The sequence below is a fragment of the Erithacus rubecula genome, assembly GCF_903797595.1.
Source record: "Erithacus rubecula genome assembly, chromosome: 6".
Classification (NCBI taxonomy): Eukaryota; Metazoa; Chordata; class Aves; order Passeriformes; family Muscicapidae; genus Erithacus; species Erithacus rubecula.
The window spans coordinates 15,371,748-15,390,647 of NC_136688.1; the positions used below are offsets into that span (position 1 = coordinate 15,371,748).

Sequence of the window (18,900 nt, forward strand, 5' to 3'; positions counted from 1 at the left end):
AAGATCATATGATTATTGGATAGCCTGAGTTGGAATAATAATAATAATCCACCAGGATTATTGAACCCCATTCCTGGCAGGACACCCTAAGAATTCATCCTGTGCCTGAGCATTGTCCAAACACCTCTTGGTCTCTGCCAGGGTGAGCTCAGAGTGACTAAAACCTGTGGAGATGTGTTGTCTTCTCCCTTGCCATTCCTCTTTTCCTTGTCAGTGTGGGAATGTTAAGAAACAACCTCTTTAAATCTAAGACACAGCAGTGAGCACAAAATTGCATGTTAAACTACTCACTCCAGTGATCAGGTGCCTAAATCCAAAATACACTAAATGTTTTAGCTGCTTATGATTCAGTGCACCTCATTCTCCCAGTTATTTTTAAAATGACAAATGCCACTAAAAATGTGTTTGGTTCCACAGCAGGAACTTGGAATTCTTTTCCTGGTGAGTAAATATTAATCACAAGATTGTTCACTCCTGTTCCATTTTGTCTGCTTCCCTAGGTCCAAGATCTGTTCTTTCTTTTCTGCACCTTGGCCTTGCTTGACTAAAGGCCCTGTTGAGCAGAGTAGTCAGGACATTCCTGCTAAAGGTGTCCTGCATACTGAAAAAAATAATTTTTTGCCAGTTTTTCATTTCTTTAAGATCAAGCAGGGAGGGAGTAAAGAGTTAAAGTAGGAGTCACTGAGGAGTGGTTTGGAGCAGTTTTCAATGTTGACAATGAAAATACATAAACTATTACTTTGGGAATAGCCCTATTTCTTCTGAGACAAGCTGAGTGCTGTTATCTAATTCCTGCCAGGCAAGGGGGAGAGATGGCATTGTTATAATTAAACTTATTTATTTGTTACTTTCTTACAGGAAACAGGTCCATCCTCTTCTAGGGCAGTTCAGCCAGGCAGAGACTTTGTTAATCTCATCTGGGGTTCAGCCAGGGACTCTGGATGGTGTTCTCCTGGATGCTGGCTGCTCTTCTATGCAGCTTGATACACCTGAAAGAGGCTTTTCCCTGCAGAAGGATGGACCTTTGGACATGAGGATGGACGGTGACAGGTACATTAGAATGGAGTATTTCTTTCTGAATGTCAAAATCTGTCTGCTCAGCAACCCCTGTGCATTTGCTTTCCTCTTAGAATGAAGAATTCTTGTCATCAAACAATGGCATCTAATTTTGCATGAGTATCCCGACTTTCTTTTGCCAGAAACGTTTTTTTCTATCTCAGTGCTCAGCTCTGGTTATTGTCATTGCCTTCTTTGAAATAAGAGGAAGGTTCCAGTGATGAGTAATTAAACCAGTAATGTTTTATTAAGTGTACCTTTCAATTGGAACATTTTTGCAGTGTATGGATACAGTCACAGGAGCATCCCTCTTTCAGAGGTCTATTATTTCCACAGTTTCTCTGCCTGTACTTGATCTGCAGGCTCACAACTTCTTACTGCAGTCCCTTTCCTTTTCTGCCTCACTTGCTATTTGTGAAAACTTCACTTGAGCAGGTTCAGCTGCTCCCTCAGGAGAGGAGCAGCATCCTTCTTGTGTGCAATGACCATCTTGTCCAGTTGCTTCTCTGCAAAAGGAACATAATAAAAACAAATAAATAAAATCCTACCCATTATATCTGCTAGTTGCTTCTAACATGCTAGTATGATGCTTCCATGCCCATTTGCCATTATATTTAAGTTTTACTTAGCAAAATTATAAACTGTCTCTTTGTGTAGGAGGCACATCAGGCTTACTTAATTGTCAAATTAATGGTTATTGAGTAAATCACCTGTATTTAAATTTGGATTGAGCATGAAAATCAGTTGTGGAATCATAATTTCCACTTATGGAGCGTTTTTCATCTTCAGACAACCTGATGTATTTCTGCAGCACTTTTCTTTTTGCATGAGCAACCAAAGATCTGTCTGTATGGATGGTGGCTGTAATTGCATGACCCATTACATGACAGAGAATGACATTTTTTTTCTCAGTGTTTTGATGAGCATGAAGTCTTAAGAAATGCCATTTGTTCTTTCATTCTCTCAAGAGCCAATGGGAAGCCTCAGTTTCTAAGGAATTAGCTTACCATATTAATGTTAAGTTTTAACACAGCAAATTTCATGATACTTGCTTTTTCTGGAGCTCCCATGCTTCTCCTGGGATTCAGTCCTCAGATTTCAAGAATCTGAACTCCAGGCTTAAATATAAATCTGATGCATCATGAGAAAACAAACACAGAACAGAAGCATAAGAACAAAGGATACCTGAGGCATAACAAAAGCCTTACTATGGTTGTTGCTATGATACTACTTGCCTCTAAGTTTTGTTATCTTTTGTAAGATACTGCAGGGGAGTAAAAAATGCCTGAAAGAGAAGAGAATTTAGAAGAGAATTAATTAAGTAGTTTGTATGTTTTCTCTGATTAGTAAACCCGTAGCTGATGTTCATGTAATACCTTGAATTATTTCAGTGGCAATGTGACAGAGGTATAGATATATAGATTGAAGGCTTTCACTGCTTAAACTGTAGGAAGTTCTGTCATTTATATGACTGTGTCATTTCTATTACCTCAGCAGAGTATTTATGTGTATTCTTATGCCTTTTTGTAAAAACTAATATTTCATTATCTTCATTAGCAATTGTTTCCATAACAGGAGACGTGAAAGAAAAGATCCTTGAAATCAGTTCTAGAAAACAACACATGATGCAAGGTGGCTAAAATGAACCCCTGAGAGGCAAGTTTATATTCTAAAGCTGGCTAAGTAGAAAGGTCACACACATAATTTCCATCCTAGCATGATACTGGAATATATTTATTCTCGTCATAGTTTGTGACCATACTTGGAAATTAAAGCTGTTGTAATTGAAGTTGAGGAGCAAACTCCATGTAGGCCAGCAAGGAGAAGGGATTTAAAAGGTGCAGGCTGTTTTCACAGAGTTGAATGAGGAAATGGCAGAAGAGATTTAGAGATAAGGTTTATCGATAAGAAAGCCATAGAACGTGGTAATATAGTGATTCCTATAGGTTGCATGCAAATATTAGGAAATTAGTATTTTGTAGTAGATTGGTTAGTGGAAATTAGAATATTCAACATAGAAGAATACTTATTGTATTGTAAATGGGAAATGGCTCTCAATGCTCTATGCTCTTTCTCTCTTATTTTCTCTTACTCTTTCTTACTCTCCCTCTCATTCTTCTCTCTGTCCCGCTCTGAGTTGTGGCTGGCAGCTCTTAGCAGGACCCTTTGCCCATGCCCTACCAATAAACTACAAACTTCAAGACCAGAATATAGAGAGCTCCTGAGTCTGTCCTGATAACTGTCCACCCAAGAAAAACTCCCACATGGAGCCTCACTCTGGCAGTGAGGGCTGACCAATTACATTAATTGCACTAATTGCTGATGCTGTGAACTCTCCAAGGCATGCAGTGTGTGTGAGTGTGTGTGCAGCCTCACTCTGTCATTAAGGCTGACCAATTGCATTAATTGCACTAATTGCTGATGCTGTGAACTCTCCAAGGTGTGCAGTGTGTGTGAGTGTGTGTGGAGCCTCACTCTGTCCATAAAGACTGACCAATTGCATTAATTGCACTAATTGCTGATGCTGTGAACTCTCCAAGGCATGCAGTGTATGTGAGTGTGTGTGCAGCCTCACTCTGTCCATAAAGGCTGACCAGTAGCACTAATTGCACTAATTGCACTAATTGCTGCAGGTACCCCCGGATGCCACTGCTGCTGATGCTGTGAACTCTCCAAGGCGTGCAGTGTGAGTGTGAGTGTGTGTGGAGCCTCACTCTGTCCATAAAGGCTGACCAATTGCACTAATTGCTGCAGGTATCCCCAGATGCCCATGCTGTGAACTCTCCAAGGTGTGCAGTGTGAGTGTGAGTGTGTGTGGGGCCTCACTCTGTCAATAAGGCTGACCCATTGTACTAATTGCACTAATTGCCGTCCTTGCCGCAGGTGCCCACGGCTGATGATGCCGTGAACTGTCCAAGGTGTGCAGTGTGTGTGAGTGTGTGTGTGAACTCTCCAAGGTGTGCAGTGTGCAGTGTGTGCAGTGTGTGCAGTGTGTGCAGCCTCACTCTGTCATTAATTGCACTAATTACCCTCATTGCAGGTGCCCCGGGCTGCCCACAGCCGCGGACGCGGTGAACGTGCTGGAGCGGCGGGCGCTGGCGGTGTGTGCAGTGTGTGCGGTGTGTGCAGTGTGTGCGGTGTGTGCAGTGTGTGCAGTGTGTCAGCCTCACTCTGTCATTAATTGCACTAATTACCCTCATTGCAGGTGCCCCGGGCTGCCCACGGCTGCCGATGCGGTGAACGCGCTGGAGCGGCGGGCGCTGGCGGCCGTGCTGCGCGCCTATGGCGAGGAGCGGCGCGCCGGCCCCATCGCCTCCGCCATCGTCCGTGCGCGCAGCGCCGGCCCCATCACCCGCACCCTGCAGCTGGCCAGCATCGTGGCAGGTACCGCTCCTCCTCGGGGGCTGCTCGGGAGAACAGAAAAAATATAATAAATTAATCCCCAAAGTCCCAGAGGGATCTATTTGTACTTGGAATCGTTCAGGATCTAATCCTGCCTGTTCTGCTCTGATGTCACCTCTCTTTTCTTTTTTTTTTTTTTTTTTTTTTTTTTTTTTTTTTTTTTTTTTGTGCTGTAGTTTGACAATTACTTTAATAATACATTTAACATGCAGCGATTTATCTTTTTGTCGGCCAAGTCGAGCCACAGAATGACAGCAGCCTTCGGTATTCTTTATCCTGGCTACTTTCAAAAATCAGATATGTCACATCTGTCAGTTTAAAAATTCTGTACTTTAATATTTTAAGTGGCAGTTTCCAATTATGAATAAATTCTGTATTTTTAAAGGATCAGGAAGCACAAAGCAATACGTGGCTTGCTTCACCTTCAACTAGATCAGCCTGAAGAGACTATTGAAACACTTCATCTTCCTTGCTCCTCACTGTAGACAACTTGAAGGATATGCAGTTAGGCAGGAACAGTCCTTAAATCAAGAACATTTACATTTGTGTTCCCAAGCAAAAATCTGCAAGGAAAAATACAAGGCACAAATCCACTTCATTAACGTGATATGTAGTGTCAGGATGTTTTTATTTTCTTAACCAAATGATGAAAATCACTACATCTTGTCATGAATAAAACTAAACTGCTGACTTTGAATAGAGACCTTTAAAATTCTAATCCAAATTTCACGTTTGCTAAAGAACAGTGTAAAATATTTTAGCAGTATCCTGAAGAGTTGAAAAATTGAAAAAAATATGATATTCTTAAAAATTTTTATTACTTAAACTGGAGGTCTAAAGCACTTAAATGTAATGATGGAATAATCAAAAGGTTTGGATTTGTAGAAGTCAGGATACTTTAGCAAAATATCCAGTCAACCAAGGCCCAAAACCTTACATTTTAAATATCATCATTACAATATCCTGAAATAATAATTTTGGGCTTTTTCATATATATCTCATGCTTTTTGAAAAACTGTTGTTTAAGAATTTGAAGCAACCCTATCACTGTGTTAGGATATGTGTTATAGACAAGCAACTCAGTAATTCTGAAATAATTTTGTGCCACAGCTTAAACTAAGGAAATGAAAATACTATTTTATAAAGGACAGCAGTTGAAGTTCCCTTCATGTTTAATGTGCTTGTGAGTCACTTGTTAATGGTAAGTTTCTGTGACAATGAGAAGGATTTTTTTGTTCTCACTTTAAATTCTCTGCTGTATTTGAAGAGCCTCTTGACCCAGGAGTCAGGTATGCAGCAGGTAGTGTACATGCCAAAAGAGTGAGTCCAGCACACATCTGCCAAGACAATAAATATGCATGTGTTGTGTGCTTTTTTTGGAGTACACAAGTGGTTGTAACAATTTTAGAGCTGTTACACTGAGCCCTGTTTGCATAAAACTTCTTCCAATTTTAATTTGATTCATCCAGTAAGGAAGCACTATGGTGGATCCTGTCAGTTTTTGAACTGATTAAGAAAACCTTAAGGAAGTTTTTTGTAATTGTGATATATTTTGATTCATTTATTATCTATCATTAATATATATTCTTACATGAAATTATTTTGGTGAAGTTACTGGGATAAGCCAGAGCTAAAGTGCCAGAGACCATAGCTACAGAGCCTCATTATGGCACAGCCCAAAAAAGCTCTGAGTTATTCAGGACTTTACCAGAGTAAGATTTATCACCTATATTAGTTAAATATTATGTCTTTTAAAAAATAAAATATTAATTTGAATAATAAAATCTTTCATTTTAGATTTTGCAGATTCTTTGCAAGCCTGATTATCTTCCAGAACAGGATCATTATTTTTCCCTTGTGTAGGAACCAGAACACAAACAAAACAATCCAGCCAACTAAGCTGGGTGTCAGTATCTGAGAATTTGTGTGGTCTCCATATTTCTTTCTCCTCTTATTGATTACTATGGCTTCAGATTTTCTACAGCTCCCATGTTTTATCTTAAAGTCCAGCTGATAATCAGAATCACAGTGAATCTAGATTTGGATTAACCTAAACTTGGAAAATTTAATTTCTTTTTATAGAATGCTGGACTTCTGGTCTTTCCTAGCACCCCCCAAAAGGTTAGAACATGTATTGCAGTTCCTAATTGATTGGGAGGTAAAAGTGAAAGATGTCACTTAAAAAAAACCCAAGGAACGAAAACACCATTAGAAAATTTGTCTTTCCCTTTGTGTTTATAAATATTATCTGAAAGGCTTCTGGTCTGTTTAAATAAGATCTCTGTGAGCTATGGAATCTGCAGTAGGAGGAGCTTTTGGTTCAGCCTTGGGAGCAGCATCTCTTCCCAAAGCACAGTGGAGCTCTTCTCACTGTTTGTAATTTCCACAGAGCTGTTTGCATCATTGAATGCTCTGTGGATACTGAAAATCAGCAGTTCTCAACTGAAGGGTTGTGAATAGATGTGTGAAAGTTGATTAAGAAGCACTTCCTGATGTCTTTTTTGAGTTGTTTGAAAACAATAGGTCTAACTGCATGTGCAGGAAAGCTCATTTAAAATGGTGAATTTTTAGAATGTTATTTTCATATGCTTTTCCTGTAAAACTAATGGTCTATTTTGATTTATTTTCAGGGGATGATATACCTTTTTGTCTATTAATTTTTTTAAATTTATTTATTCTGAACATTATTTAGATACATAGTCTATTAAAAGACAATGTTGAGATCATGTAATCATTTGACCTTAACTTGAAAGGTGTTCATGATGACATGTTAAAGAAATTTAAAAACTTTAAAAAAACTTGAATTGGTATAGTCAATTTCACTCAGACTGGTTCACTTTTGTAGACTTTAATTATCAGTTTGGAATTTGTAATATTGCCTGAATTTCAGATGGGTGAGAATTAACACTGTACTGAGGAGCCAAGACAAAAGGACATTGGCTGCGTCACAGAAACTTATTAAATGCAGTGCTAATTCAACAGATGAATCCCTGCAAACAGGTGCACCATCTGAATTCATTTTTAAACTCTCCCACTCCCTCACACTCTGGGGACTTTAATAGTTCATATTGACAGGCACAGCACATTTCTATTTCCATTCACAAGCTTTTAAAATTTCAATACGTTTCAACATGTGAACCTGTTAGATTGTTTCGTAGTGTAAGTATCATCAGGGCACCCTGAAACTAAAAATGATTATTTCTCTCACTGGGATTTCAAACCATTAATCTAGCCAGAAGTGTAGTGTTTTTATGAATTAAATTCATTTTACAAGCTTGCCTTACAGATTTTTTTTCTTTTAATGTTTTTGTGCATTGAACAGTTACCAGGAAGGATTTTCTTTAAGTGCCTTGGTAACTGGAGGGGACTGGGTGAGAAGTGATGTGCCTGTGCAGAAAGCAAAACCAGATTTTTATTTAACTAAACCACAGGAGTAAGAGTGATAGGAGGATTTTTCACCCATGGAACATAGATCAGAATCCATAGCCTCTACTAAAAAGCTGAAGGCCAGTGTGACAGAAAAAACTACCAGAGATTACATTTGTTAGTTAATCCCAGTTTTTGACAGTAGACCAGTAAGTCTTTGATTTTGTTTATAGTCTGGTTGCATAAAACTGCGAAGTGGCTGCATTTCTTTAGCAATGTCCTGAATATTAGTATTCTGTACTTTATTAAAGGACCTGCAGTGCTCTTTGTGCATGTTCAACTGAGGCATGCAGGGTTGTATTTTACTTACAGAATATATCTGGGCTTTAATTAATTTTTCTTCAGTGTGTGATAAATTATTCATAGTAATAAATTAATGTCACAGTTAATTGTCATAGGAGGTTATTGTAGGAAGAAACTGCACTCAACAGGCATGGCAGGATAAGTGGAAGAACTTTCCAAAGACCTGTGTCCTAGTTGTGCTAATAGCCTCAGTGTCACTGTTCTTTTATTTATCTATTTATCTAATCTAATTCATTCAATAGTTCTGAGCATGGTTGTAGTTGTTACTTGACCTTTAAAGGAAGTTGTGTTTATTTTGCCTGGCACAAACATTCCTTTATGTTATGCACTGAGACACTTCTCATCACACACAACTGGTCCAAGGGTCCAGAAGTTAAACCTGTTGCCAAATTCTGTCTTGAAGGATTCAGACATCTGAATGTCTGCAACTAATAAAAAATATTTAATCTGGTGATTTTAGGTCTGAAAAACCTTGACATATTATGCTGTGTAGACATGTGAAAGCACAACAGCATCAGCTGCATTTTCAAAATTTCTCATGGTATTTTTGTGAACATCTGAAGAAATACAGGTGCAGGTGTAGTGTTCAACAATTGCTGTCCTCAAAGAAGGATACCTCTTTTAAACTTTTAAATAATTTATTGAAATATAGTTATTGCCAGGTAGACATTGTCTTCAGTTATCTCTTCCTGTGAAGAAATGCAGTTATCTGGAAGGCAACAGGTAAAATTGTGTCCATTGTACATTGATTTTTTTCTTAAAAGGATAACATAGCCACAAATACCAAACTGACATTGATTACACTGAGCTGTGAGGTGAGACTTATCTATCCTATCGTTTTTTCCTTTATCTTGATTTCAGACAATATTTTTTAGTTCAAATCTGTGATTCTTTTGGAGAAGGAATGTCTATAAAAGATTCTAGGGAAAAAAACAACCCAATATTTAATGACAAACCATCGTAGTTTAATTTGTGTTCAGATATAATTCAAATCATAAAATGAAGATATATCCCAAAGAAGGGAGCTGACTACTCAAGGCTGAGTTTTGAGCATGTTTTGCTTTGACTGGATGTGGGTGCCAAGCAGTTATTAACATTCACATTCCAAACTGTGTGCCAGGTGCTTTTCCATCCTCACCCTACGCACGGAAGGATTCGCTCCAGAGACCCGCACACGTTGCCACTAAAACCTTCCAAGGGCTGCGAATCTTTGTGAATGATGAGCTGCACGAGCTCTTGCAGGGGCTGCAGACAGCTGAGAAGTTCCTGAAGCCTGGGGGTCGCCTTGCAGCCCTGTCCTTCCACTCCCTGGAGGATCGCATCATCAAGCGCTTCCTGCGCGGCACCGACCTCACGGAAAAGCACAACCTGGGCTGCAGGCACAGGATAAGGCAGGCTCTGAAAAACCCCCCCAGGGGACAGGCACCACAGCCTCCCTCTGGCAAACCCAGCCCAAAGTGGAGTTTTATACAGAAAAAAGTGCTCACGCCCCAGGCCGAGGATGTTCAAGCAAACCCAAGAGGAAGGTCGGCCAAGCTGAGAGCTGCTATTAAACTCTAAACCAAAATAATTGATTCTATCATTTCCTTAAATTCTGTTTCTATCATTTCCTTAAATTCTGTTTTCCAGAATGCTAACTGGACAGATAGCCTCAAACAGGAAAAATAAAATAAAGTCTTTTAGAAAACATTTATTTCTTACCCTTGTGCTTCTTTTTGCTTAGGAAGTGCTATAGAGCATGAAAATGCAAAATAAATCCTTATAAGTGGGTGTCACTAATTATACAAAAAAGACATCTTTTTTTGAAAAGAGCATCAAATACCAAGTTTATAAAAATTGCAGGTTTGATGTATTTGTAGTATTCCCTTTAGATTAATTTCAAAATCCTGACATTATCAGTCTAAATTCAGTAGCTAGTTGGGACATTTTTTATGGGGGTGGATTTCACACACCTGATGCTGATGTCTGGTTTAGTCTAGAGTAAGTTTAAACTAACCTAAGAATTCTTGATTTGTATGTCTCTAACTTGTTGCATGGATGCCTATGGGACAAGAGCTAATTCATAAATAAAGTGACATCTATCCAGGAATTTGTAAATGGACTGTTACCTTTTTTAAAATAAATATTTACATCTGAGTGACAACCTCACTGTTTAATGAGTAATAATTGTAAGTAATAAATGTATCTTGGGGGAAAAAAGAGTTCTTAAAAAAGGGAACCATAACTTCTGTGCATAGATCCACTACAACTTTTAGGTGTGGATGGAATTATTATTAACCCATTAAAAAAGCAGTATTGTGGGTCTCAGGAAGTATTCTGCTTTGCTGGTGATTGTTTATTAAGAGGTAGCTATTAAATTATTTTAGGAAAGGCCCACTCTTAACACTTAGCTTTCTGTTTGGGTGCCATTTATACTAGGTTGTAGAACATTTAATATAATTTCTTTTATAGTTACTATGAATTAAATTTAGTTTGGGGTCTATATTTTATCTTAAAAGACCACTGGTTTTCTAGTTTTAAATGCTACAAATGAATGGAAAATCGTATAAGTTTCAACTTCTTTGACCTCTGACTCATCTCTTCAGGAAAAAGTCTTAATTTAGATAATCAAATTGGTACCAGGATTTCATTTGTGATGTCTGAAACTTGGTTGGTAGAATAAAAAAAGGCAATTTCTGACTCAGTGAAATGACTACTACACTGGTTTCTGAACAACTGACTGGATCATTCTGAGCTTGATTTTCACCAAGCATCCTCTTTGTGTTGAGGTAAATGATTACTTCACAGCAGTTTTTTGGGTCATGTTGACACAAGTTGACATTTAGGTTCACTGTCTAATATACAATATAGTGTATAGCAATATGTAACATACAATATGCAATACAGTGAAATAACTGGATATTGTTTAATTCCTTGGAAAAGGTAAGTCATGGAATGTATTCTTGGGTACAGATGATGACATCTATCACTAATCTGACATAACAGTTAAATGATGATGGGCATTTCACTCTTTTCTGAAATTTCAATATTTTTCCACTAGCTTCATTATACAAGCTGCTTAAATAAAACATTCCACTTCAAATAATATTACTTACTCTTGTCATCTTTGAGACAACAGACTGTACCCTGAATAGACTTTTTTTTTTTTCATGCAAACATTAAATATAAATGGCTAAGGTTATTTTTAGCTAAGATTTCATACTGAAATGTATTTCAATTGTAGATTTGAAAAACTGTGCCTCCAGCATAGGCTCAGAAGAGTTGTAGTGCCATGCTGTGAGTTGTTCAGGACACACTTCAGGGAAACACCATCCAGTTATAGCAGAATTTGTTCCTCAGAAATTACATGAAAGCATTAAGAATCCTTATGCTTAAAACAACGTTTAAAATCCACACTTCTCATACCCAAATTCAGAGGCACAGTTTCTTAGGATGAATGAATTGCTGTATGAAAGGTTGTGTAAATGCCCTCCCTCATTTAGGACAAGAGGCTTTTATTTGCCTTTAGGTTGGATTTGCACAGCCATGACAATATAAAATTTGTTCAGTTTTTCCCTTTAGAGGGTCTGTTTCCCTCTTCTCAGCATCTCCTCATTTTCAGCTTTAAATTTGATGTATGGAGAGTCCTAGAATTTTAACCTCTGCTTGCCTCAAAAAAACCCTCTCTGGTTTCCCAGAAAAAAAATGTGCTTATATTTGGTTAAAGTCTTCTTGTATCTTTAAACATTTCACTTCATTTCAATTCATGAAAAATAGGGAATTTTTACACGGATGTGCAGTGACAGGACATGACTATTTTTATGCATTGCAAACATGCTTTCTATTGAATTTACTGGATAAGATTGAATTAGTTAATAGAAGTTATTGTAAAAGTTCTATGCCATCAGGAGTACCTGCCTGGGAAAAAAATTTGCATGGAATAATTATTTGAAAAGTAGACACACTTTTCCTGTGACTAAGATATTTATTATAAGGAAATAGTGCACTTTAAAACATAATTTAACATAATTAATTAATAATTTCAAAGATAATTTATTTCCTGTAAATATGTATGGAGGTGTTTCATAGGTGGAAGTTGGAGGGAAATGATTCCTAAAGGATTTGAATGGGCAAAATCTGACTTCAATGACCACTGTTAGCAAGTGCCTCTTCCAGGAGCAAGTGTGGTGTCAGATGTTCTGCATTCTGCTTTCTAGAGCAGCATTTATATGATTATTAATGATTCATATAATTGCTCTAAGATTACTTTTTGTGCTGGGGAGGACATGGCAGTAATTGGAGAGTTTATGCTCCCAGACACTGAGAAGAGCTGTGCCCTCAGGAAAGGTGAGTGCAGGGGTGGGAGAACAGCAATAAGAAGTCTTAGACACAGATTGTTGGTGATTTGATTAATTTGAATTTTAAAATAACTTAGTTGTTTTAAATAATCAGTTGTGAATCACTGTTTTTAGTATCGCTGTGCGAAAGTACTGGTGAAAAATGAGATTAATTTGGATAAACAGAAGTAATGAACCCATAAGTCAGTGTTTTGCTGTCCATCTTGCTTAACATCTTTAGCAGCAGCAGGAAAGGGCTCAGACCTGATTTTCTTGTGCTCAAGAAAGAGCCCTTCAGTAGGTTTAGTAACATTTACAACAGGATTTGGAAGAGCATTTAGTGGAGTGTGGGAGCCAGCCTTTGTATCCATACATTTACTTTTTCATAAACCACTTGCTTATAACTTATCTGTAAGTTAAAATAATATCAAGTTAAATTTATAAGTCTTCCAGAAATATAATCAAAATGCAGGGGCCCTTTTACACTGGAGTTGTACTGCAATTAAAGCAGGATTTTGTGGATTAATTAAGACTTCATTGCTACAAGTGAATCTTGTAAATAATTTAAATGAATGTAGAACAGCATTTTCCCTTCCCCTTCACCCAGACCCTGTAGAAGGTAGAACAGAGAAATACATTTAATTTAAAAGAAATCAGCAGTAAAATTGAAAAGTTTTTTAAAAAATTCTTTATGAGGTTGATATGCAATTTGAGCAAAATTTCATATGTGCAGTATTCTATTGTTTATTACTTTCTGTATATAATGAGAGGTAATTGTGGGAAGGTATATGTGCATCTAAATATAATATTTGTATATTTTCCCCTCTGTCTCCTTTGCAGCTGGAATTGTGTTTACCTTTCTGGGTCCTCTTTAAGCTTTTTTCAACTGAATGAGAGGGAAGGGCTTTTCATTTTTTTTGGTGAACTGTAAAACCTGCCCTTAGAAGTTTATTAAAATGGATACTATATAATACTTTACTACTTGACATATTTCCCTGATGTAATGCCATGTTTTTAAATGTTACTATTACATCACTAAATCAGGAAAAGGGGCAAATATTTGTTCATGGGAAATCAAAGCTAAAAAAACAGAGCAAGACATCAGTTGTCTAAATTTCTTACTGACATAGCTATATTTATAAAAACTAAAATTTCTTCATTGTCCCTTGATCTTTGGGCAAATCATGTTCTTCCTGTTGCTTTTACAAGTTTAATTTGATTGGTGGTAATGGTGAAAAACAAGCTGGAGGGTTTTTTTAATTCATTTTTATGGTTGCAAGTTTGAACTTGACAGCTTGTTTATAGATGTCTTTTTAAAGAAGAAGACTGGAGATACAGCTCCCTCTGTCTGTCCTGGGAGTTCCTCTGCTCTGGTATCTTTTGAGAGCAGATGATCATAGGAAGAACATCTTTATTGTCAACTTGAAGATGCAAGATAAAAACATGGGGCTAACTTGTTTTGCAGCTCAGTGGGGACATTCCAGGACGTTTACTGGAATTTTAAAAGAACAAATTTATGTTCTTATCTGAAAATACTTCAGTGAAGATAACTAATTCAAAACACAGGAAAAAACATAACTTGTGCAGTTTCTCAAAATTTATAATTGGATTATTATTAGCATAAAATATCTATATATAACAATTCTATCTATTCTTAGTGTCCATACAATTTTTGCTGGCATAACAGTGGCAAATACACTTCATGTTTTTGACATTTCAAAAAACATGCCTAAACAGTGAAACATTAGTGAAAGTAACAAAAAACTGGAATGAAAATAAATGACACTATATAAATCACATCTTAAAATTTATACATGCTGGAATACCTAAATAAAAACTTGGGTTTCATGTGCTCCATTGCCATCTTTTCAGTTCCAGTCTGTGGATGTGATTCTGGCAAAGAAAATGTAGCCTGTCTGTGGTTTATATTTGTACTGAAGGTATGCTAGAGCTCAGAATAGATTTCTGCTAGACTTATGATGCTATTAGAATTTTGCATTAGCTGTAATTATACTAATAATATTAACATAGCAACATAGCATTAACAAGGTCATGCCACGAGTTAGTAACTGTAAAAAAAACTTGAAGCATCGTGATAGCTTGTACACTAAAATGTGTGGAAGCTTAGTAATCACTTAGTCATCAACAATTCAGGCTGGAAAAGCTGCTTTTTTATTTTGAGCAGTGTTTTAAGCTCATCCCTCCACATCTTTCTTATAAATGGTATATATATATTTTTTAATCAAGTAGTTTCACACGGAAGAAGATCTCTTGTAGACTTTGCTAAGAACTGAAATAAGTATTGGCTGATAATTATCTGCAAATGGAGATATCACAAAAGCTGTTTTGTAATACAGTGCAAAAGTTACATTCTCAGGAGCAATGACAGATGCATGCCTGTTAATACATGCACAGCCTGCAAGCCCCATCCTGCAGCTTTCACTTGGGCTTTGCTATGGAATGACAGAATTCAGGCTGGGAAAGACCTTCCAGGACACTGAGTCCAGCTGTAAACCCAGCACTGCCATGACTTGAAACTCTGCAAAACAAGGTCAGCTTTGAGTGTGGGGCAGTGCAGGCTGACTGCCAGCACTTGGGTGATGACAGGGACTAAATATGATAATGCTGGGTTAAAAAAATCATTGATGTGAAGGCAGGTTCACTGGTACATGGTATATTGCATTCCAGAATGGTGACAGTGGGTTGGAGAAAACTAAAGTTAGGAAAAGAATAATAAAATAATCCTTGGAATTGAGCTTATATATTTATTTTAACTACATCTTTTTGGGAGGGCAGAAACATGACAGGAAAATTATTTGAGAGGAGAGGGTATTTAATCTCTATTACAGATATGTTTCCACTGTTTTAAAAACATGGGCTCTGTGCCTGAACAGCACATATCCTGTAGATATCACTGTTACTTGGGCTGTAAAAACTAACAGGTGATGTGAAATTATCAAATAGTGATTAATCAAATGAGCTTGGCAAATGTGTTTGTACTGCACTTCATGGTAGTCTAAAACAAAGGCAGGTGAGGGGTTTGTCCCACACCTTTCCTGCAGGACCCTGACAGTTTTTCATGTGTATCTTAAATAAACCCAGTGGCACTGAGCTGCAGCCTGCACACCTGGGCAGGAGCACTGCTGGAGCCAATGGTGTGATGACTGACATGGAGATTAAAATCTCAGCCTCCCCTGAAAGGATTCCAGTACCTCACTTTTTAGAGCACTGACTTCATGCTTTATTAATAGATCTCTAGTTATTGGAAAAGAACAGATCACAAGCTGAGTGTAGGGGGGTATTTTCTGGTTGCTTTTTGAACTTGGTAACTTTTGCTCCTCCAGGCTAGCTGGCTGTTGTTCTTTTAAAATTAAGTGAAACAGCAGCAGAATTCAACATTTGTCTCTGAGACAAAAATAATTAATGAATCCAATTGCAGTGACCATTAGATCCAGTTGTATTCCAAAGGGAGCACAGCCCTCCATAAATATCACATTTCCCAATAGTTCAGTAATTCAGCAGCATATTTGAAATACTCTTTCACAGTTTATACACTCCCATAGTTGTAGTTGGCAAATATTTTACTTGACCTAGTCAAGTTTTAGCTATTTTCAGGATTCTGTTTCATTTGAGTATTCTTCGTATAGAAAAAAACATCTTAAAAAGTAGTTGGTTTTCCAGAGAAAAGGCAATTAATTCATTTATATTTTTGAATACATTCTTGAACAAAGAAAACATTGCATTTTTTTTTTTAAATTTTGTTTTGGGGTTTTGTGCTTTTAACTTTGATGAGGAAATAAAATCTAAGAATTTCTGCCATAGATTCTCCTTTGAAGTAATTAATTATTTGTATTAGAACCAACTATTATTAGAACCAATTATTAGAACCAATTTTATCCACTAAATAGAACTCCTGACTGTCATTCATGTTCTCTCTCACACAGGGTGCCACCTGAACTGGCATTTCTTCCAGGCACTTTCTATATCCTGTAGAATATCTGGCATTCCTCAGCATGCATTCACAGTTTGTTCCTCTTAATTTAATACTGAGGCTGTATAGTAACTGTGCTTAACTTAAGATTTCTCTAAGCAAAATCCTCATTTGTAATTCTGCTTCTTCTTGCACATGAAATTATGAGATGTGTCTCTGTTCAAGTCACTGCATCAGTGCTGACAACACTCATTACCTTTGTTATTAATGGTGGTCCAAGTTTTCCCAAGGGCATGAGGATACCAAATTTCCTGAAAATTAAAGCTGTTTTAGCCCACAGTTCCAACCTTCATGGCAGCAGAGAAAACCATGCAAATTGAAGTCCCTTATCTTTCCCAAAGCTGTTTATGACAGTAAAGTGTAATCTTTCTATTTCCCCCTTTCTGTTTCCCTCCTTCAAGTTTTTTTTTGCTCCTTTCCACCCTCTGTCCCCTCCTGTCCCCCTCAGAACAGTCATGTCATTTTTGGCCCCTTGCTACTGATTTTTAAAACTGTTCTTTCCATCCTCCCCTGCCCTCTGTTTTGCACTCCAGGTGTTTGCAAAGGGTTGAATTGGAAGAAAAAAGGCTTGCTGCTGTGCCCTGCTTGTGAGTGATTTATCAGCTAATCAGATCATCTTCAACACACAACTTCTTGCTCTCTGAAGCATAAAAGCCTCTCTCAAACATGAACCTTTACAAATGCATCCCTAAAAGTATTTCTTACACTTTATATCCTAGTGAGGTTACGGATTGTTGGGTTTAGACTATTGCATTAAAATATTTATAAATCCAGCTTTGTAACCACAGTTTTCCCCAAGAGCAATGTCCTTAGTCCTGAATGCCAGGTCAATGTTTTTCCAGAGGAGATTCCTGAGCAAGGACTGTCCAGTGATATTAAGAGCTGGATGCCACCAGCAGTGTGTGGTGTAATTGGTGATGGTGCAATTTAAAGTTGCCTTGGGTAATGGCAAAGATTGAGGGTTATTACTGGATAAGGAGAACCATTTCATCATCCTCAAAAAGAGAAATGCACATGGCTCCTCTTGGGCAGGTTAAATTGGAGAGGTCTATCTTCTGCAATGGAGAGAAGTGTTTAATTTGCAAGAGAGTTCTTGGGGAATATCTCTGCCAGTGATTAAAGTTGAGATATAATTCAAATTGCCTGAGTCATGCTGCCATTTTTTTCCCCAAATTATGCTACACTGGTGGGCAGTTAGTGACTATATGGGATCTGTCCCTGTGTTAATTCCAGCAGCTTGAAATGCTCTAAGGCTTTAAAGTGTTGTTGGGAGAAAAGTTGAAAAATATTAGAATGTGTGAGTAGAATGCAGTTGGCTTTAATTATTATTATTAGCTCTATTTGCATTCACTGCAGCCACTGCTTTCTTTCCAAAATTCAAGGAGAAGGGAGTTGTAGCCCACTACATGCCCTGACAGCTTTTTGTGGCAGAAAGGGCCAATGGCATAAAAATAACATTTTCCTTATTGCAGCAAAATGCAGAGTTAAAGTTTAGGCAAGCCTGAAGGGTTTAGAGATGTCTGAATATGACAAGAAAAGCTGTGATTTCACTTAAAATAATGATCTTAAATACACACAATCTGTAATTACTTGATGTGAATTTGTTTTAATAACTCATTTAGTAAAAAGTCTGCAGATGAATGTTACTCCTGCAAATGAAAGCAATTTAGTTAAAGCAGAGCTATTAATCCTTGTTCAACAAAAATTTATTAGCTTGGCAGAGCCTTTGCAGTTGGGGCAAAGAATCCATGTCTCTCACAAAATCTTTTTTTTCCTGAACAGGTTAACCTGACTTGGGTTTCTATCAGTGATATTCCACTTAATATCATGTCAGTGACCAGCAAGTATGTCAAACTGTCATTAAATGCCAATTCATGTTTAGCTTCAATTTGCAATGTCTGCAATTATCTTTTTATGGCAATTATATAGCAACTATCCTTCTATTTAGAATTATTTAAAGTGTTATGTGATGAGCTGCAGAGGAGCACTCCACATTAAAATAAATCAGAAAGAGGTTGGTGAGTACAGTGTTGGCAAATACAATAGTTTGGGCTTTGGTCCAAGAAAGACTGTCAGAGCCCTGGAGTCTTTCATGTGGAATGGCAATGCAGCCCATCTCCAGCAGCATCTCTACACCTGATTTTCATCTATTCTGAGTTAATCTGCTGGAGGATTGGTCACCTGTGACAGGTGTCTGTAAATACCAAACCCTACTGATCTGGGGTTCATTTTGTGCTGGCATTAGCTGGCAAGGGTGCTAGTTCTCCATGCTGAATGTAAAACCTTGTTTGTTGTGTCTGGAGAGAGAAAAGATGGAAGTTGAGGGGGTTTTGGAGCATTGTAGAATAGCAGATGTTAACAGGCTGGGAGTGTGTGCTTTCCTTATTACCCTTGCTTCTTTCCTCT

General features: G+C 37.5%; 1 protein-coding gene across 1 annotated transcript in view; it reads left to right on the plus strand.

The window, feature by feature from the left end:
* Window positions 1–9,783, plus strand: part of METTL15 (methyltransferase 15, mitochondrial 12S rRNA N4-cytidine) — a 67,754-nt gene extending 57,971 nt beyond the window's left edge. The window contains exons 4-6 of the mRNA XM_079310094.1: window positions 859–1,050; window positions 4,262–4,440; window positions 9,308–9,783. Coding sequence (XP_079166220.1) covers window positions 859–1,050; window positions 4,262–4,440; window positions 9,308–9,747 — 811 coding nt within the window. The 3' untranslated portion in view covers window positions 9,748–9,783. The remainder of the gene's footprint in view (window positions 1–858; window positions 1,051–4,261; window positions 4,441–9,307) is intronic.
* The last annotated feature ends 9,117 nt before the right edge of the window (window positions 9,784–18,900 follow it).